Source organism: Phocoena phocoena, chromosome 5 (genome assembly GCF_963924675.1).
Source record: "Phocoena phocoena chromosome 5, mPhoPho1.1, whole genome shotgun sequence".
Taxonomy (NCBI): domain Eukaryota; kingdom Metazoa; phylum Chordata; class Mammalia; order Artiodactyla; family Phocoenidae; genus Phocoena; species Phocoena phocoena.
This window is the reverse complement of record NC_089223.1, coordinates 11,963,710-11,986,262: the sequence shown is the minus strand read 5'-3', so window position 1 is coordinate 11,986,262 and position 22,553 is coordinate 11,963,710. Positions and strand designations below refer to the sequence as shown.

The 22,553-nt window shown below is 36.3% G+C and overlaps 1 protein-coding gene across 2 annotated transcripts in view; it reads right to left on the bottom strand.

Annotated features, from left to right (window-relative positions):
* The window catches only part of GRID2 (glutamate ionotropic receptor delta type subunit 2), a 1,355,780-nt gene that overhangs the window by 618,627 nt on the left and 714,600 nt on the right, over positions 1-22,553 (bottom strand). For both annotated transcript variants that reach the window (XM_065877462.1, XM_065877463.1), the window contains one exon: positions 18,912-19,117. In XM_065877462.1, coding sequence (XP_065733534.1) covers positions 18,912-19,117 — 206 coding nt within the window. The remainder of the gene's footprint in view (positions 1-18,911; positions 19,118-22,553) is intronic.

Genomic DNA, 22,553 nt, shown 5'->3' with positions numbered 1-22,553 from the left:
CAGAGGCTAGCATTCAGAGGGGAATAATGAAAACATTTGGAATTTTTAACAGTGCATAGTATAGCAATTACAAGCACAAAATGTGGAGGCAGGTTGCCTGGGTTATAACCCACAGTGTGACATTGGAAAAGCTATATATCTTCTTGTACCTTGCCTTCTTCATCTGTAAAACGGGGATAATAATAGTATCTATCCTATCAGGGTATTATGATGTTCAAAAGAACTTGTAATTGGTTTGAACAGTGGCACTGTTGAAAAATTGAGCAGTGATTCAATTTTCACAAAATGGATAAAATGATTGAAATTTTAGCATACCACATGGTTTTAAAATGTACTGTTATAGATGCATTGTCATTTGACCCCCATTTAACAAGCATTTTGCTCTTGTTGATTGGACACTGATATGACAAAAAACAAGCATGACTTCCTTTTTTTTTTTTTTTTGAAATTCACATCCTTAAAAATGATCAGATAACTACCCTTGGTTTACTACTGAAATCAAAACAAAACAAAATAGTTTCCTGATACTATTGTATGAAAACAAGACTAGGGCTTAGTTTATTTTCAAACTCAGATGGTATCTTTCAAAGTAAATGCTCCAGTCAAACAAACAATAGTTATATCTGCTCATACTGAGGAAAACTTTAGGACCAGTTGAGAGCCCTTATTAATTTTCAGTTGGAAAGCAGTTCATACAGTAGAGGAAAAACACAGTCATAACAAGCATTTGCACAGTAATAAGGCATTACAAAATCCTAATTTGGAAAAGATAATATTAAAAAGTAAAAAAAATATTATCTTGTATAGCAATCAAATGACACACCCTGATGCCGTCTCAATCATTTCTTAATCTTGGCCAACAAAAACTGAAAACTACAAAAACAACAACAAAAAGAAGTAGCACTCAGTGGAGGACACACATTCAGCTGCTCTCTAATAAGTGTTTTCAAAACAGAACTTCGTAGTGGAAATATCTGAAAATGTCAGAGCTGATTGCAAACGAGCCCCCCCCCCCCCACCTCACAGCAGGCTGAACCCCAAGCCTCGAGCTTCGTATTGTTCAGGAATATTAAAAGCAGTTGTTTTAAGACTTCACTGAACATTTTAATGTTTTGTTGAATCAAATCTGTTTGCAAATCATTATCTAACTAGGTCAAGTAAATACAAAAAGATAATTGTTTAAAATTGATGCAAACCACCTAAATACCTTCTTGGTTTATTAAAGTAAGTACATCACTTGAATATATCATTGCATGGTGAACTCCCCCACGCTAGACATTATTTTATCTATCATAAAGATAAGAAAGCTGAATTAGCTTTTATTTTCAGAGAGAACATTGTGAAACAATGTAAAGGGTAACTTAATAGACAAGTTTCAATATGCCAAACAGCAAGGGGCAACGGGGAATAGGTTTCTAACTTCATTTTAGAGCAAAGCAATAACAGGGTGCTGCCTCTTAGTAGCCACTGGGCAGAATTTGTGAAGAAATCTCTGTTATCCAAATTCCTTCATTTTTTTTTAATGAAAAAGATATTCCTAATTGGGTATTATCATTATAAGCTACCCCAGGTTGCTAAAATTATCCAAATTTAATTTTCATTGGAATGCCTAAGTTTTGTAGTTTTGAATACCCGGTTAATGGTAAAAAAAATAATGTTCATTGTGCTCACAAAACTGAGCGTGGCATTATTGTGGAAACATCACATAAATTCAATAGAAATTCAAAGAGAAAAAACTCTAAATGTGATTTTGACATCCAGCAAGTTTTCTCAAAAGAGGCTTCAAGGTGTGATAGTCATTACCTTAGAAAATTCATCACCATCCAAGGTCAGGCCATTAGCACTGCAGACTCAGAAAGTGGCTATTAAGAGAACACTAGGCACTATCCCATCACTCAGTCCAGAATCACATTAGCGAAATTCAGATTGTGATAGTAAGCCCTGATGTATTAACTTCCAGTGAGATTCATATCCCTTTCACACATATAGGAAGATGAGTAACACATTTTCTTTCTTTTTTAAATTGAGTTATAATTGACATAAAACTTTATATTGACTAACTCATTTTCTGAACAATGTTTTCGTCTGACCAACTTAGTCTTTCTCCACAGTGAGCCAATACAGAAGCCAATTAAAATCAGAAGACTGCTTGGAGAACCTTGGGGGAGTTCGATGATCCACACTTTCAATGGCTGCAGCCTAAGAAGTCTTGATATCTCCACCAAAACCCATTGCCTTTCCAATGACAATTATAGATGGAAGGTGCTTTTGCCTTGGGGAGGTTGGCTGGGAGATGTGTTAGGAGGCTAATGCATTAATCCTGCATTAGACGCTAATTAAAATGTTATTTTACTTGCCTCAAAATGTCAGTAGATTGGCTACTTCGGCAAGTGAAACTAAGTTTGGTTTGGTAACAGTAACCACATAAATATATATACTTCAAAGGTTTTTTTTAATGCATAATGAAGTACTTGCAAAACGAATACATGACATCATTTGAATGTGTTTAAAAAAATGTACTCACACATCAGTGCATCATCCTGTGATATTTTGAAGTCATCACAGAAAACAGAATTCCATTTAAGTATTCATCTCAGTTTATAGCAATAGTGAAATGATTAAAAGACATAGCATCTTCTTCCCAAAGTGCATTCTTAAAATATATAGCTCAAGTTTGATCTTAAGCAAATTATTTAATGGAGGTATTTATTTAATACAGAACATATTATGGGACTCATCTTTCCTACTTAAAAAGATACTAATAAATTAACCAAAAGTAAAAGTGGACATTATGGAACTATACAAAACTATCCAATTCCTTCAAATCAAGGCTCAAAACCATTTCTGAGGAGCAAATGTTATCAAAATGATTGAAAAGGCCCTTGGGAAAAACCAAACCCATTCATCAGGAATAAAAAGATATCAGATAAAATAACACAGCAAGCTCTGCTATTTTAGTCTTTTCACAATAGCTTCAAACCAAGACAATAAAGCCCAGAAATAGTGAGGAGGATGATGTGGACACATGAGAGAGAGAGACAATATAATTGAGCCAAAGAAAGCCATGGGAATGGTTGGTGGGATCCTTGCTTTCTCCCCAAGAAACGCAGATCTCTCAATGTCTCCTGGAAAGTCCAGGTTCAACCTGAAAAGGTGAGCAGCAAAACTGTCTGTCTGCTTAATTGAGAAGTGAACCATATGAAAAGAAGTTAATTAGCATTCAACTAATAGATCCCGCAGCTTGAGCACTCCCGATTGAACACTTTTAAAATGTAAGCTCTCAACTCATTTAAATATGCGGAAGTTGAGCGCTTTCACAGCAAGCTGAGTACTGACTGAGCTATTCCTAAACACCCTGAGCACTTGTCCATGTGAATTCTTAGCCAGATTTCCATACCCCCAAACCCTTCCTCTGCCTACATAGCTGCTAATCAAGTGGTGCCTTCCTGGTATGAAATTCCTTTGCCAACTAGAATTACGTTTTAGACTTTCCTCTTTTATGTTTTGAGATAATTAAGAAATAATAATAATTAGTGAATATATGTTAGCCTGAAGTTCCTTTCCTCTAAAGAGGTAGCAGTTGAGCCAGTTTCATCCCTCAAGGCCTCAAGTTAAATTTTGGAAATTAGTGTCCACGCTGAGAGCTGTGAGACTGTGTGCTCAAACTTAGCTGCAGACACCACAAAGGATTTTCAATTGTCTACTCCTCCAGGTGTTTACAATCAGCGAGGGAGTGAAGCAATCTGAGAATTCCCTAGCTCTTTACCATTGTGTTAAGGTTCTCATTGGGGCAGGCTCTCATCAATAAAAAAGAAACTGTTTTCATGATATGTAAGGCACGGTTGTTTTTCTGCTTTGCCTTTTCACAAATAAATGAAATAAAACAAACCATTAAGTATTTACTGAGCATCAACTACGTGTATGTGCTATGTCAAATACTGATGAGAATATGAAATGTATAATAGCCCCTGACCTCAAGGATTTAACCATTTTACTGGGAGAAATTATGCAACATGCTGATCTATATTTTGATGTGGTAATTTCTCTTCTAAAATGTAACCTTTTTTTCTAATTTATCCTTTCCTTAGTCTTGATATTTAAATTATATTTTACCATTTTGTTGGGTATCAGTTTCCAGTCAATTTTGTGGTGGTCACATTGTTAAGTTTAGAAGGAGGTGGTCATAAATAACTAAACAGCAAGTGCCTGGAATCAGATACTGAATATAACAATACTGAGAAATGCCATTCTAGGAGGCCCTGTCCAAGCAAACAGCTGACCTTCCTAGATTGCAGCTCTCTAATGCTAGTTGCACACAGAGGAAACAGAACTAGAGGAACAGAATATGCTACCCCCAAATACACCACTTTGGCATATGGATTATTCTGAGCTGAAGGCAACTGAGGAACAGCAGATACAGGAAATACTAAAAACAGAACATAACTTTCCCTTTTGTAAAGTAAATTTACACTTATGAAGAAAATTTTCATTTGTAAAGGTGTCTCTCTCTCTCCTGTACCAGTGAAATGAAGATGACACTTAACAGCTCTTCTCAATGGACGAGATACTGACTTGAATCTGCAAAACTAACCTTACTAAACTCTCCTTATGTACCATACTTTTTCTAGTCAGCTTCCCGTACTTGCCACCTCCCCTCTCAGCAGCCCCCAACCCCTTTTCCTTTGTCTAGCCTCTTCTCCACACTTTGTTAGATGGCATTTACATCCTAAAATTCTTGAGTCATATCTCTGTATAAAAAGAGAGGGATGACTAAATCACAAGAGCCTCTTATCATTGGAGACGGTACCAATTTAAATCTGCATAACAAACCTTACCCTTGTTTACTGTACTTCTTCTGGTTACCTCCTTATAACTTGCCTCCCCCATATCCTTCTTTCTTCGTTTTAGGTGAAGATGGCATTTAAGCACAAGTTCTAGGCAATTCTTTGAGTTACTCATCCCTGAATTTCTCCTATGTATACATGAGATATACATATTAATAAACTTGTTTGTTTTTCTTGTTAATCTGTTTTTCTTACAGGGCCCCAGACAAGAACCTACAAGAATAGAAGGAAAAAAATTTTTTTCTTCCCCTAAAGTTTGTGACTAAGTCTGTTTTTGTTTTTTGTTTTTGTTTTTTTTTCCTGTTGTTAATCTATCAGTTTGATTCTTGGGAAGTCAGGTGGGTAGAGGAAGAGATTGTTTTTCTCCCCTATAGAACAAAACAAGGATTACTTATTCAGAGATGAAAACTGGCTGTCTCAAATCTTATATCCTATGCTAATTTTAAACCAGGCTAGTTCTCAACCTGCGTAATTAAAACAACAATATTAAAAATAAAGGGGCTTCCCTGGTGGCGCAGTGGTTGGGAGTCCGCCTGCTGATGCAGGGGACACGGGTTCGCGCCCCGGTCCGGGAAGATCCCACATGCCACGGAGCGGCTGGGCCCGTGAGGCATGGCCGCTGAGCCTGCACGTCTGGAGCCTGTGCTCCGCAACAGGAGAGGCCACAACAGTGAGAGGCCCGCGTACCGTAAAATAAATAAATACATACATATATACATAAATATACCCATGTTTTACCAGCTATTTTAACCTCCCCCCAATTTAAAAAGAAAAGGTATTAGACTGAATTTTGTTTAATTTGATCTCTTCATAGAAATTCTAGTAATCCACTCATAAGTGATAAAAGATAGTCTAAGGAGGGGAGGGGTCATTGCTGAAAAGAAATACTTACTTTCAGTTATGTTTCAAGAAATTATTGGTTAGTTACAATGTAAGGACTTGAAGATTGAATTCAACATGAGGCAAACACACATATATACATTTGGAAGGGGGAAAGAATGCAATTAGATAAGAAGGAAAATGTTTGGTTCATCCTGGTACATAGTACTTATTTCTTATTTAAATCAGTTATAAGATGTCTAAAACCCTCAAAACCAAAATCAAATTTCATCTCAAAAATTTACCATTTATTTTGAGCTTGCTATATGCAATATATTAGCATACGATGTGAGATTTAAAGTTAAATAAATAAAAAACCTTAAACGCATGAAGCTTACAATCTAAAGAAGGAGAACAATAATAATGAGAATGCTGGTGAATGTTTTAAAAGATCCAAAATTCACAAAGATATGTGTCCTTTAAACAAAGCTTGAAAAAAACCTCGAAGTTAGGCTATAGGGAAATTTAAAGGGCTGCTTTTAGTTGTTTATTTTTTTGTTTCTTCTGTTATCAGAATTCTTATTTTTCAGAGTAAATATGAAGTGATTATTGTGTTGAGTGCATTTATATATATATATTTTTAATTTTATTTATTTATTTTTTTGCGGTATGCGGGCCTCTCACTGTTGTGGCCTCTCCCATTGTGGGGCACAGGCTCCAGACTCACAGGCCCCACGGCCATGACTCACGGGCCCAGCCGCTCCGCGGCATGTGGGATCTTCCTGGACCAGGGCACAAACCCGTGTCCCCTGCATCGGCAGGCAGACTCTCAACCACTGCGCCACCAGGGAAGCCCGAGTACATTTATATTTTAAGGAGCAATTTTGTCTTGTATTGGGGTCCCCAGCATGGCTTAGCTTCAGCCATCTTAGCTTTCATTTAATGTCTGAAAGGCTGACAAGGTGGGAACACAGTGGTCTATTTGCTTAAGCTGCTTAATTATAAGGGAAGACACCTGGACATTTAGGGACTGACGGCTAGATGCCCTAGTTAGATCCTCTCGTTCTCTGGGGGATATGGTCCAACCTCCAACCTCAATGGACAGTAAAATGGAGCACCGGATTTGGTGTTTCTAGCCCTTAAGTCTAATTGCAGGCATTACTACTCTGAGAGACATTCTGCTATGGTCCATGTGTCTGAGTGCTAAACACCACAGAGGAAGGAGATGTAATAAAAATAGATAAAATAAATACGAGGTCACCACAGTTTTTACTAAGAGAACAGAATATACTACCACTCTTGACTCAACTGAGAGCTCAGTCCTCAGGGGAGTAAGGTTTAGTGTGGGATCCTGCTGTTGGGCTGGAGGAGATATTTTGCTGTGGCAAGACCTTGGACAATGATGCTAGCAAAAGCCTAGTGTGACAGTGATTTGTGAATTTCCCTGGTAGTAGCATTAGTCTAGAACCGAGCAGGACCCTAGGAGGCCTTCCCAGAACAGATGTCCACCCATGTCCTCCGCTTGCCTTTTGTTTGTAGAAAACTTTAGTCAAAGAAGAAATTTAATCAGAGAAGTGAGAGAAAAGCAGAAAGAAAGAAAAACAGTCAAGCAAGACAAAATAATAATACTTTAGCCATTAAACAAAGTCAAGGACCTTTAGTTCTTCCTCAAGGACTATAGATAATATTTCGAGCCATGTCCTTTGAGCTGTTCTGCAGATACTGAAGCTCCCACCAGGTGGAAGAAGTTAACTATATACTGCCCACAAGCACATAGACCACAGACTGGCTGGAACCAGAAGGTCAATGATGCTGGCTCCCCCCGATTACCTCACCACCAACCAATCAGAAGACGGTCCACGAGCTGATCATGTCCTGATCCTTGAACGCTGTAAGACTCCTCACTACGGCCTCGAGGGCGGGACATACGGTCTTGAGGGCATCAGCCCGCTGTGGCCCCCTTTGCCTGGCAAAGCAATAAAGCTATTTCTTTCTACTTCACCCAAAACTCTGTCTCTGAGATTTAATCTGGCACTGGTATACAGAGGCTGAATTTCAGCAACAAGTCTCCAACATACATTTTGAGCAACTGGGTCATCAACATACACACCTTGATACCAGAAACTTGTGGAAAGGTGAGAGGAAATGGTGAGTTTTGAGAGACCCTGGGATCTTGCACTATCAGTTTAGAGGGAACCAGTGTTCCAATAGTTTAACTGGTGGGGATTGCAAGAAAATAACTTTTATTATTTTCAACAACTAATGTGCCTCAGGCAGGTGGGCCAAGAAACATGTTACAGTTTGAAATGCAATTAGGTATATGGATTAATTACTAAAATTCTCGGCCACTTACACTGGAAAATTATTTATATTGTTAGGGAACGTCTGTTAACAAATTTCTACATTCTCCTAATGGCTATTATTCTGAATTTCAGACAAATGTTTTTTAGATTTATATTTAATATAAGTTCAAGGTCTGGTCAACAAAACTTTCTGTGATGATGGAAATACTCTACACATGCTCTGTCCAATGTTTTCTGGGAGTCTGATAGAAATATAAAATCTCAGGCTCATACCCACAGAAACAGAATTTTCATTCTAACAAACATCTCCAGGAGGCTGGTGTGCACATTAAAGCTTGAGAAGCAGTAGTCAAGAGCAGTTCTCTACTTCCACAGACTTTTGTGTGCCAGTTACCCGAGGAGGTTTTTTAAAACACCAGTGCCTGCACTCCACCGCAGAAGTTATGATTCAGGGTTCTGGGATGGGATCTAGGTAAAGGCATTTTTGAAATTCCCCATAGACAGATCCATATATCCATAGATATAAAAGTTGCATGCATTTAACATTGAATATGGATGGACAAATAGCTCTTCAGAAATATGCATGTTTTTAACCAGCCACAGTACGTCACAATCTAAAAATATAATTAACATCATTTATATAAAAGTGCACAATTGTATGTTTAGTGCTGGTCATTGATCACATGTCTTAGTCAATGGCAATTCTGGCACTTACAAGATGGAAATATTATTGAGAACTGTAGAGATAGGCCCAGGACCAGTACTTCTCAAATTTTATTTGGGCTTAGGACGGTAAGAGTAACTTTTTATCAATTTGAGCACTTTCATGAAAAGCAATTTATTTTCAGGGAGTCAAGTGAACCTGAGTTCAAGGAGTCGGTGTATCTGGAATTTGGTGAAATATCCAAAAATTTCATCTTATTTTTAAACACATACATACATTTTCAAAATGCTAGGATGATGGGTTTATTTTATGGTCTTTGTTTTCAAACCAATTTATCTTGAAATAGAGCAACCTTCATAGAATAGGGGCTAGAGAATTTAGAAATACTCTAAGGCTTACAATTCTAAAAACAGTCACAGAGATGTAAAACATGCACTTTACTCATCAAAATCTGTGTCTCTGGAAATTGTGATTTCATTTGTACTGAAAGGTTGTGAAGTTTTTGTTTGTAGCTACAGGGAGCTCAGGTCAGATGCACCAAGAAGGGGTTTGGATCATGCTGAAAATTTATTCCAGGACCCTCAGCAAAGGCCAACCTGTATTGTTACGAAATATAGTCAGGTCCATGCCCCTTTGTGGACCCCATGTTTCCCAGCCTTCTAATCCTGACCCCTTTTAGCCCTGCTTGATGAAATTTGGCAATGGGTAGTCATTATTGCCATCCGTTTCCTCCACGAGTCCCATATGAGGTTGACCACCTGAACCTCTTAGATTAAATCAGCATTACTCTTTTGTTCTGAAAGTTCACATTCAGCATATCTAGTGGTCTTGTCATATCAGTAATTAAATACTATCTTGTGAGTCACTGGAGTTCTAACAATTCCTTTCATTCCAAACATTCCTTTACATGATAATGATAATACATTTCTGCAACCTATACATTTGAATATGTATTCAATGATTATTAAATATATATATATATTATTCAATATATATATCTATCATAAGCACACACAGCAAAACTAAATCTAGTTAGTCCAAATATCCCGTCTATGCTTGACCCAAGACAACCTTAACTCTCCTCAGCTTCACTAAGCTTTAAACACTTTTCTTTCTGACTCTAGGCCTTTGAGCTCCCTTTTCTTAGAGCATTTACTTTAGAACATTTGCAATTGTAAATTTTTTCTCTGCTCCCTTAAGATGTAAATCTTCTTCCAGCCTCTAGCTAGTTTTACAACCCAAGAATGTCTTTCTCAAGGACCTGGGAGCCATCCCTTTGAGATGTAATGATCAAGGAAGATAGAGTCTCTATCTCCAGATCTCTGTGGTTAGGTAGGAGTGTAACTTTGGTAAAGACCAATTACCAAACACAGATGGCCTAATCACATTGACCGAACTCCCCACCTTGTCCTCCAGTACTCTTCCCTAGCTCACCGCAGTGCAAAATCTCTTTAAAAATGATTTAATGCGAGTTAGGCATACCAATTACTTCTCTGTCATAAACAAAAATAGGATGATTTTTTTCACATGCATTGTGTGCCTGGAGAGGTAATATAGCATAGCCCACTCCTTAAGAATGGTCTAGACCTGGCTTTGCTCTTCCTTGCTGTGTGACCTGGGGCTACTTTCACAATCTCTTTTGTATCTCATTTTCCTTTTTTGTAAAATGAAGCCAAACACTTGCATCTACCTGTTACATTTGGTATGAGGATTAAATGTGTTAATATGTAAAACATGCTTAGAGCAGTGTCTGGCACATAAGAAAAACTCAATAAATGTTAATTACTGCTGATGGCAACTACTTTACAATGTTCAGAACAAACTCGGATTTCTTGCCTCCAATTAGTTATGCCTTATCATTTATGTATACAATTAATTGCTTTTTTGTGTTTTCATTTATTCTGTGCTAAAAATTTCGGGCAAACTGATTTGCCTCTCTGATGGCATGTCCAAAGACTATAATATAAACTTACCAGTTGAAGACTAGAGAGGTATTACTTGAAAACCAATTATACTCTTCCCCAAAAGGAATTAATGATGAACACTATTAGAAAACAGTAAAAATGTAAAAAATGATGACTAAGTTAACAGAAAATAAAATGCAAATAATCTACTTAATCTAGATGGACAAATGACTATACGTCATTCCTTTAATTTTTTATCTGTAGAATGAAGAAACTATTATACCCATCTCAATGGATTTTTTGAGGATTATACAAGATAACGTATAGAGTGATCAGCACAGTGTCAGACACCTGCAAAGAGTCCAGTAAATGTTGACTAGCTATTATTAGGGGAAAAGTAAAAAGCAGGTGTCATCTGCCAGCAATAAAAATTCCATGAGAACAAAATTTAGTTTTCCAACACTGAATAGTTCTATATCAGTGATTGTCAACCAGGGATGATTTTAATGCCCCCATCTACTCTTACTCTGTTTATTTGCTAACAACCCCTTCATTATTTCCTTACAACCTTTTTTATTCCTCACACTACTTTAATAAAAATGTTTTTTCAAAGTTCACCAATGATCATCACATTGACAAATACGATAGCTTTTCCTTAGGACTACTGGGTTCCATTCTTTCATTTCCACCAAACACAGACAGGCATGTCTCAATCTAGATGTTCCAGAATAACATCAAATTTATGACTGTAATTTTATTTATTGTATTATCTCAAAACCTATTCATTTTCTTATGTTTCTGATTTCATAACATTAACATCATTGAAACTCAGACTTGAAACAGGATCCATCTCTGTTCCCGTATCTCAACCTCATTTCACACACCTAATCAATTCCCAAGTCTATTAACATCATTTGCATTTTCTTCTTTATCCTGCTTTACAAACTTTCTACTAGATGTGAACATTGTTCTACACATTGTATGTACATTACACCAAATATAGCCTTCAAAATAACTCTGTGATTCAGGAATTACTCCATTTTATAGGTGAGGAAAATAAAGCTAAATGATTTTAAGTGGCTTGGCCAGGGATACACAGCTAGTTAAGCAAAAACTGAAATCCAAATTCCATGTTCATGCTGCCTTTGTAGCCTGCCCCCTTCTTTAGGTGTGACATTCAAAATTTTTCACTTACCAGTCTAGTACAACCTTACTTCCCGATTTTGCATCCTAAAATTCTACTTCCTTTAGCCCATGTCCCCTGTCCCATTCAGCTCTTTTTAATTTTCCTTCTCAGTATCTTTATGCATGCTTTTCTTCATCATGGAAGGATGCCTGTCTACCAAATTGCCTTAAATCCAAATCCTAAATATAGGTTTCAAGTATTGACTTAGATGTTGCCTCATCAAGTAATATACATATTTAAAGTATTTCATATTTGAAATTAATGGACCCATATGTTCATATAACTTTAGTGTTGTGTTGGGTGGACACACATAAGTTTAATATTTGAATCCTCTTATGCTATAGTTTTGTGTATTCTATTAAAAAATAGAGTTTGCTAGAATCTTAATGTTCTCTACCTAAACAGTTTATTTCCCTCCTATTTATCTGTATTAAAGTGAGAAAAAGTCTGAACAGAATTGTAACTTAGGGGTACCTGCTTACTTTTCAACAAAGCTCCATAGGGTGGCTACACCCTCAAATCTGATCCTGTGCAAATCTAAATTACTGATTTTGTCAGTTAGCACTTAAGGAATTGACTAAGTTCTGGGAAAGTGATTCACACTAACCCAGGTTGGCAAATAGATTTAGACTCCAGTGCTAACTAAGATGCATTTGCCACGGCTGCCCAGAACAGCAGAGCAGAGTGCAGTGATCTATGTTTTGGTCTGGAAATGGAAAATAATGGTACTTGTAACATGTATTGCCGCAATATTTTGCCATTTATATACTACGCAAATTGACTAAAAACTGGCATATTGATTAAATTGCTAATTTATTTGTTTGCCACAAACATCTCTCTCTAGTGATTAAATTCAGGGGCTCACCATTCTCCTAGCTTCCAAAGGTGATGTTGAGAATGGGAACAGAAACAAGGAGGCGCATAATTTTGAAATTATTTCACTCAGACCATAGTACGGCGTGGTAAATTGTGCCTGGCATACTATAGAGAATACTTTTATATGTTGGCAAGTCCTTGCCTTCTAGGTCTGATGTCTTTCTTTTCTAAGCAGTAATAGACAAACACCGCCAAATTCTAATCCTCAAATTTATCATTAGGTCTATTTTAACTAATCTCTTTGTTTTCGTTTTGTCCATATTACCTCACGGAGAGAAAACTCAATATAAATTTAATCACTCTTGGATTCAATCACATTCCAGACGTGCTTTGATAAGACTATAGTAAATTATGGAAAGAATTTCTTGAAGTAGCTAAGACTTCTCAGTACCTGATAACAAAAGAAATGTTGTTTTATTTTTAGGTCCGTGTAATCTTATACATTATCTACAAACTTCATTTGATTAAGTTTTGGATAGCAACTTTGTTTTCTTGATTTTCAATTCCATTTGGGAGTTGAGAAGAGTAAGTTTCCTGTTTATTTTCTTGTGGTTTTATTATTTTGTACATTCTATGTTTACAACATTCCCCTTATTAATCTGTCTGTTCTTTGAGGCTAGACCCATATATCTTTCATGATTGTATTCCTAGCAACATTAGCCACATTGTCTTGCACAGAATAGCTTTAAACATATTGTCTGAATGAATGAATAAATGAATACTGGATTAGAGAAGAATTTCAATTCCCTTGTCTTGAAGGTTGAAGCAACTGTGATTTTAGATATCAAATATGAGTATAACCTTCACTTATGTTCAGGTTATTTCCTTGTTTAACTTCATTTAAATAAATAGAATAGAATGAAAATGTTGAACCCATCAAAAACCTGATAGAAAAGGAAAACTAGCAAATTAGACATTTCAAAGGCAAACACTGTTAAATGACCTTTATTATTAGGAGAAATTAGTAGCAAACTGTTCACCAATATCAATACCCAAGTCAGGGGTCACTGGAAAGAGGTGAGTTGGATCTGAGTATACACAGTATGCTTCTATTCACATAAAGTTTAATATGAATCAGAACTAGTTTATTGTGTTAGAAGTCAAGATAATGGCTGTACCTTCAAGGAGGTTACAACTGGGTGCTGCCTGGAAGGGGACTCTGGGAATGCTAGTTATGTTCTGTCTCTTGATCTGGATGCATGGAAATGTGTTGCGTTGTACAGTTATGTGCATTATAATTATGTACATTACATTTCAATAAAAAGTGTACTTTAAAATGCATATCAATCATCTATGAACACAGTATTATTAGAGAGACTTTCATGCAATGAATATATTTTGGAAAAAATTATAGTCATATGTTCCTTTGTCTAGTGTTATTACATTATCCTCATCTTAAAAACTGTACATTGCAGGGCTTCCCTGGTGGCGCAGTGGTCGCGAGTCCACCTGCTGATGCAGGGGACGCAGGTTCGTGCCCTGTCCGGGAAGATCCCACATGCCATGGAGCGGGAAAGGCCACAACAGTAAGAGGCCCGCGGACCGCAAAAACAAACAAACAAACAAAAACAACTGTACATTGCATAATGTCTCCAAATTATTTCTTTTATTTTGGTAAAAATTGGGTTATTTGTATAGCTACTTGATAACTATCATAGTAATTTGAATATTCAAAGCTCTCTTTTGATGACTAGGAACCTTTCTATATCCCTTGAGACAAGATAACTTCCCTTGTTTTCTAAACCTTCCTAAAGGCTTATTTCTGGTAAGCTGCTTACATATTTGAAGTACTTTGCCTTTTTGTTGTTTGACAGGATCAAAGTTCTCTGCGATATAGTACAATGGAATGAAAGCTATTTCATAAAGTATGTTTTAAGGAATAAAAGATAATACCCTTTTCTTATTGCAGAATAAAAGGATTTCATGTAACAGTAGGGTTCCTTTCTGAAAATTTGAAAAAATGTAAATAGGCAATAATATTTATTATCATATAAGTAATAAACCTTCCCATTTTCAAAGAATTGATTTTTCTTATCAAACTGGAAAACTAAAAGTTAAGACCCAAAAGTTCTAATGCATATAGCCTTTCTGGAAATGGTTTAACTGACATAGCATCCAATGCAACATTTTCCTCTACAAAAAATATTGTTTTCCAAAATATCATCCTAATCCATATTTAAATCAAACCATGTGAGCACTCTTTTTTCATCGTATTCATTTCAAGGACACTTATGGGTACATTGTGATAACAATTTTCCACCGATATCACAGCAGGTTGATTTACTCAGTTGCACATAACTGCAGTATTTTTCTTAAAGCTTTGAAATCTTGAATGAGGGGTGGAGAACTGACTGTAGACATGTGATATATTAAATTTCTAAGACTTGAAAGGGAGCATAATTAACTCAATGCCACATAATTGCTCCAGGGACAGAAAAAAAGAGGCAAACAGAATTGACATGCCCCTTTTTTCCCCTTAGCAATTAAATAACAATGCTAAGTGAGCAATTTTTTTTTAAGACTCATTCTTTTGACTTAATATTTCCCTTGAATATTTTTAAAACTTTCCATGCCAACTTATAAAATGTAGGAAGCAGTGAAGCTGGGAATTCTGCTATTCCCTCTCTTTGAGCAGAATTTCTCCCTTCCTCCCCTCCCTCTCTTTGGTGCTTACAGAACCTGTCTCTTTGACCTCATCATAATCTTTAGTTCCTCTCTCTTTCCCATTATCCCAATCCATCAGTTCTTTTCTAGCTTCATTTGCCTTTCTATCCATCATGTAATCCACTGTAAGTCACTTCTATGTTTTAGGACCTGACAATCACGTACCCCTTTGACCAGCTGCCAACTTACTTTATCAGTTTCAAACTTTGAGCGTCCTCTACCGTCCACTATCAGCACTAGCTGCAAAGATATTGAACGTGGCTGGAGGAAGTTGGGGAATAATACTGATTAGAGCTAGGGAGGCTTTTAATTTTCTCAATTGTAAATTTGGAATTCAGACAAAATGTTATATGTTGTACTTTCCAAATCTAAAATGTCATGGTTCGATATATTATTTCTTCAAAACTATAACAATCATTCTTTAAAGTATCTTTTGTCTGTTAATCTCTAAAAATCTGAAAGAACATCCTGGAACTTCCAACTGAAGAAAGTCAAGTGGGATCATCTCCAAAACCCCAATACAATATAAGGGAATGAACAGATATATAAACCAATGACCATGAGGAAAAAGGGACAGAAGCCATCAGAAAAGTGTTTTAAAATAAATTACTGAGGGACTTCGCTGGCAGTCCAGTGGTTAAGACTTTGCCTTCCAATGCAGGGGTGCAGGTTCAATCCCTGGTCAGGGAGCTAAGATGTATATGTATATGTATATGTACATGTACATGTATATGTGTACGTGTATACCTGGAATGCCACACAAGACACATTGCCTCCTGAGAAGAAAATCAGGTGCTTAAGGAACAATAACAGGAGGTTATCCTTCTGAACCTTTTAAATCTTGAATCATGTGAATGCATAGTGTACTCTAAATATCAATTAAATTTTAAACATTAGGGCTTCCCTGGTGGTGCAGTGGTTGAGAGTCCGCCTGCCGATGCAGGGGACACGGGTTCATGCCCCGGTCCAGGAAGATCCTACATGCCGCGGAGCGGCTGGGCTCGTGAGCCACAACTACTGAATCTGCGCGTCTGGAGCCTATGCTCCACAACGGGAGAGGCCACAACAGTGAGAGGCCCGCTCACCGCCATGAAGAGTGGCCCCCGCTTGCCGCAACTACAGAAAGCCCTTGCACAGAAATGAAGACCCAACACAGCCAAAAATAAATAAATAAATAATAAAAATAAAGGAATTCCCTTTAAAAAAAAGTAATTATTTTTGAAAAGAATAACTGGAGGGAGAAATAGGTGGACCAAGGGACTCTTGCTTTTCATTATAAAACCCTCGGTTATATTTGATTTTTAAAACTATGTCCATCTCTCTCTCTCACACACACACATGTGCACACACAGTGAATTTTTATTTGCCTATCATTGTCTGCCTAATACAGTCTTATTCATTTTTCATGATTCTGGTAAAGCAAACTTTCTGTGAAAGTTTTCCTGACGCCAGCCAAAGTCCTGCAGAGTTAGTCAGTTCTCCTATGGGATTCCAGAGCATCATCCGCCTGTCATTATTATACTACTTTTCTTTCATATTTTATTATTTAGTTACATGCTTGCCTCCTCCACTAAACTAAGTGATCCTCTAAGTCAGGAACTATTCCACGTCTCCAGACCTCCGGTGCTGTCTGTCTTTTGGATTTGCTGCTGCTTGCCTTTGAATGAACTGCATCTAGGACTTAAGCGGTCAGCCTATTCTCTAAGTGGGGAAATGTTCCTAGAACTCATGGGAGAGCAGAAGCAAGCTGGGAAGTATTTGAGAACAGCTAATGGAGCGACAGGAACCACTACACAGGTCAGAGAAGAGGATAGCCAGCTTAGGATAGGGAAGGCAGGTGGGTTCACATCCTTTCTGTCATTCCTCCTCGCCACTTGAGACCATAAAATAAACTTAGTCCATAGTTTAAAGACAGAAAATCAGAAAGACAAAGTGAATGGGGGAAAAAATGGTGGCTTGGTAGAGGAAGGGAGATAAGTCTCTCAGGAAAATCACAAAGATAGATTTATGTGTTTGAGAACAAAGTGGTAGCAGTAGATTGTTAAAAGTATCAAAGTTCAGAGTCAAGGATGGGGGCCACAGCATGTGCTATGTGTCAGGTATACACTATGCGCTAGAAAAAATGATCCAGAAGTTACTGTTTCTTAAACATCTACTAGGTGCTAGTCCCCCAGCCACCCCTTTAAGGCTTTTTATATCTCATTATTCTGTGTTACAAATATAATAAGCTGAAATCAATAATTATTCCCATTTTACTGGTGACAAAATGGAGGCTCAAAAATGTTAAGTAATTGGCTGACATCATGTGATCAGAAAGTGGCTGAGATGGACTTGTACTTGTCTGTTAAATACCATTTATTTTGTGAATTCCTACTCATGATACTAAGTCTGGTTCAAATGTGCCTTCTCAATGAAGCCTTCTCTGATCTTTCCAACCAAAAATGACTATAGATGCTTCAACTTTATTTCTTGTAATTTTAAAATTCCAACTTATATTACATTTCTTTGTATATTTGCCTTCAATCTTCCAGCAGATTTTGTGTTTCTTGAAAGGAAAGAACAAGCTCCTGTAGAATTGAAAATATTCTTTCTATTGTGGAAAAATCCAGTGGTTCAATGAGATTCTCTGAGTTATTTGCTAGACTTAGAAAGGTCAAAGTTCTGTATTTGTCCCTAAACTGCATAACAAAGTTTTCAATTAAAATTTTTAAAATGTATCATTGATATTTTCCAAAGTTTTATTCTTATTAGTGATTTATATTCTGCTTCAATGTCCCTGATACCAATTATATTATAGAGTGTCAAAGAATTTTTAACACATTCCTAATTTGGAAGCTTTACAGCAGTACTTTGTGAGCTAAAGAAAGCATAATGGAGAGGTGAAGAAAAAAGTATTAGTGAAATGAAGTCATGAAAAATTTTAAAACTAATAATAAAACCCATGTGAAAGTATGTAATGTCATCATCAGTTCTAGCACTACATAAAATTAAAAATTTGAAGTAAGGCAAACTTACTTAACAATAATCTTTTGTAAGGCAGCACCAAAGTTTTTAGAATATAGAGATTAAAAAGTCTTAATTGTATTTTCACAAAGTTTCAGAGCTTCTGGCCAAATGAACACATACAATTAAAATTTTGAGGATCCAGCATCATAAAATGTACAGCGGTCATCACTTTGCAGAGTTTCAGACAATTTTAATTATTTGTCTTGGTACAGAGTTCACAGAGCAGAAGTAAATATGCTATATGTTTTTGTAAAAGGAATCATGTTTAGGCAACAACAGCTTAATTGAAGTAAATCTTTTCTCAGAAGTAAAATTTTAACTTGCATAAAAATTTTAAGTATTAGTTAGACAACTTGTTAAATCCACTCAGGTAAACAGCACTTTTAAATCCCCATAAGATTTCTTAAAATCATCCTGGCTACGTGACTAAATACATATAAATACAAAGCATTCTTAGCAATTAACTGGACAGTACGGGGTAAATGTGATGAGCAAGGAATTCACTGTGCTACCTCAATTAGTGCTAATGAGAGTTGTGTAGTTAATTCCCTCACGCTGCTCTTAATTTTCATCTCCTCTGTGGAGTCTACTCCAAAACATTTAAATTTTACACCCTATTCGCAGCCCATGACAATTTTTACTTACCTCAGTAATGAAGGCTTTGGCTGTGGCAGGATTCATAACAAGGATGGCTCGCCTAAGAGTGTCTCGATAGCGATTCAATTCCTCTATTCTCATGGTATCAAAGAGAGTGGTGATCATTTTATTGATGTTGTTTTCTACCTTCTGAAGTGCAACATCCATCCCCTGCTGAGACACTTTGTCCAAAAACTCCTGTATTCCACGGATATCTAGGAACATCAAAAGCCCATCAAAATGTGAATTACAGCACAGAAGGGAGAGAAAAGCTATTTCACTTACATCACAATAGTTTATTGTTCTACATTGTAGGCTGTTAAAACTTCTAATTGAGGAGCTGATGGAACTCTCAAATATGTTTAAGGTTGAGAAAAGACGATTTAAGGTGTTTATGCGAAAAATGTAGGGATTGTTATTTTTTAAGTTAATTTTTCTCCACTGAGCATTCTAAATTATCTCACCTCTGGAAGATGTTAGAACAGAGTAGAGAGAAGTGATGGGGAAGATCCTCACTTCCCTAAAGCAAATGTGAGATAAGAAAGTACATTCCTTATTTTTCCTCAGTATTAAAGAGTGATATTAACCTCAGGCAAAACATGAATGTCATTATGGCTGATGAATCTGAATCAAGATTACTACCATTTCTTAAAATAGGCAATGATATCACTAAACTTGACATTTTCAATCTTACTTGAAAGATGGTTTTGAGAGGTTATTTTCGAAGGGTCTCAGGTCACTTAGACCACAAATAAAACAGCTACATTTTTGCCTGTTTTATGAGTACTACCTCCTTAGCTCAAATCTGGCCAACTTGGTAGAGATTGGTTTTTTTCCAGGAGTATGGGAATGTACTTTGCGTGTAAAACATAAATTTTAATAAAATATTCACACACCCATTCCAAAATAAAAAAATTTCTGAAAGATTATCAAATAAAAAATTGTGTCCATTTCACATCTAAATAAGGATGGTAAAATACAGTCTAAATAAAATGTTTATAAACTTGTATTTTGATGTATATTTAAGTAACAATAAGTGCCTGAAATGTTACAAATATTTTTCCTAGTGCCACACTGGCTGTTTATAGAAGAAGGGATCTAAACATTGATAAATATGATTGGAAGATGTACCCGGCACAATACAATCTTAATATAGCAGATTGCTTTGACTATAAAGTACTGTTTATTTTTCTGTATATGCTCATGACATAAAATGTTAAAAGGGAAAAAACTAGTGAAAGATAAGGAGTGAATGAAATTGTAGGTTGCTTATTATGAATGGACTATATCTCAAAATTCCTTAATGTGCAAGACCGCAGGCATGTAAAATTTACCTCTCAAGGACAATAACAAGGTCATGTGTTTTTCAAGCAATATATAAGCCAATAGAGTAAGAAACAGTCACAAATTTAGAAATTAACATCTGCTCATAACCAAAGTTTATATTTGCAAGTTTATAAATTAATACTAATAATTTTAAAATTTGCTTTCTTCTTATGATCTGTTTTATTTTAAAACAATTACTATGAACACTATATGTCTAGTTATCTGATGACACTCAAACTCTTCAGAATAGATAACTGTATAATTCTACCTTACATTCCTTATTCCTAATTAAATTATAAACCCAGGATGTCAGCATCACAGTAGCTTAAAAGAACAAAGACTCATCTAGAGCAGAACAAGAGATAAAAGAGCTGGAATAATAAAGGTATTATGTACTCATTAAATATCCAGGTCAGAGAGTTCCTAAGGATGTAAGGTATTCAAGCATGCATTAAACAAAGGTTTAGATCTGATGAAATTTAGCAGATACAGGTAGACATATAACAGGACTATGTTCGCACTCAAGCATGCCTTCTCAAACTTTGCTGTGAATCAGAATAGCTTGGAAATCGTATTAAAAATGCAGAAGCCTGGACCCTACCCCAGAACCAGTATGCCTTTAAACTATGTGTCAGAGCAGATCCTTGATTTTGAATTGTAAGCTGTTGTTTCTTTAGTATGAGTCACTTAAAAGTACAGCTAAATATGACAGAAAAAAACAAAAATAAATTGAAATAGAGATGTTCAGAAAACACAGTGTGACCAGAGCATAAGACTCCAAATTACTTACACTCTTAACTTTGAGAAAAAAAAGAAACTGTTTCAAAAAAAATTGTTGAAACAAATTATTGAAATTATTGCCTGTCACCAATACTATGTGCTCAGAATTCAACAGTGAATACCCTTCCCCACATTGAGAAAGGCAATAAACAGGTAAACAAAGTAACACATACAATTCACACTAAGTGCTGGAAAGGAAACAAGGGTGTGCTCCTCGAGAATATCAGGGCGGGAAGAAGGACGTATTTTAGTTAGAATACTCAAGGAGGTTTCCTCTGGAAAACTGGCATTTAAAGTGTGATCTAAAGAAGTGTGATCTAAAGAAGACATTGCCCAGGCAAGGGGATAGGATGAGAGGACAACAGCTAGGGAAGACGCCCCGAGGCAGTGAAGAGCTTGTGTCTGAAGTACCTAAAGGATTTCTGTGTGGCTGTAGTCCAGCTAGCCAGGGCAAGGGCAGAGTTAGGTGAAGCTGTGTGGAGAAACTTCAGATCATGTGGATCCTGGTGAGACACAGAAAGAGGTTTTGATTTTATCCTAAATACAGTTTTAATCTCTTGAAAGTTTTAAGTAGAGGATCTGACTAAGTAGATTATGGGCTATGTGATCATTCAAATTGAGCTTGTAACTGATTTTCCCTTCATTTAAAACAGCATGACTTTTTTAGCTTTTATATTTGACCAGAAATTAAGTACTACATGTATTGTTACTTGGCCAGAAAAGTGATGTGATAAAAGATTGCTATTATGTCTTTACTTCCTTAGTCTGCAGTTCTGGTTATCATTGCCTAGATAAGTGATTATAAAGTTTTTGAAAATTTTTCTGATCTACAAATGAAGAAATATTTATCTTATAGATGTCTTGAAAGATTAATTAGTGAGGGTGATGGTGTGTGTGTCTGCATGGGAAATCCATTGTAGAGTCTAACACATGGTAGGTGCTATTATTGTTAATAATAGCACAATTGCCTGTTAAGGGTCCACCCACTCCTCCCCCCACCAACAGGACAGAATTGCCTAAAATTTACTGATGGACAGTTACCCAAAATAGCAAGCAGAATGTTTTAGACTCTTGGAATGCAGGAGCTAAATAAACAATAATAGTTTTGCTTATTTGTGAATAACACCAAACACTCATGATAAACAGCAATTTTAAGCTTGATGTGAAAAGGATCTGAATCATGCTATTAGCTGCACTGTGGAAAAGTCATTACAAGAGAGAGTGGGTCTTTGGCTTTGTCAGTTCATGAGTATGATCAACTATCACAATTATTCAGCTACATTACCTGCTTAACTGTTAGTTGGAAAAAATGAGTAAAATGCCACAGGTTACAGAAAGTAAAAAGATAAGAGATGATGCCTGACATCATAAAGCTTCCAGGCCTGTGGGTGTTACTAGATGTTACTCATTGGTAACAGAAAGTTAAATAGAAGTTTCAGTTGTTCCCAGTGATTATGAATTCTACTGACCAGATAATTATAGTAACAGCAAGTTAACTCATTAACTAAGATATTAAACACAAGATAAGGACAAAAAGCAGCTATT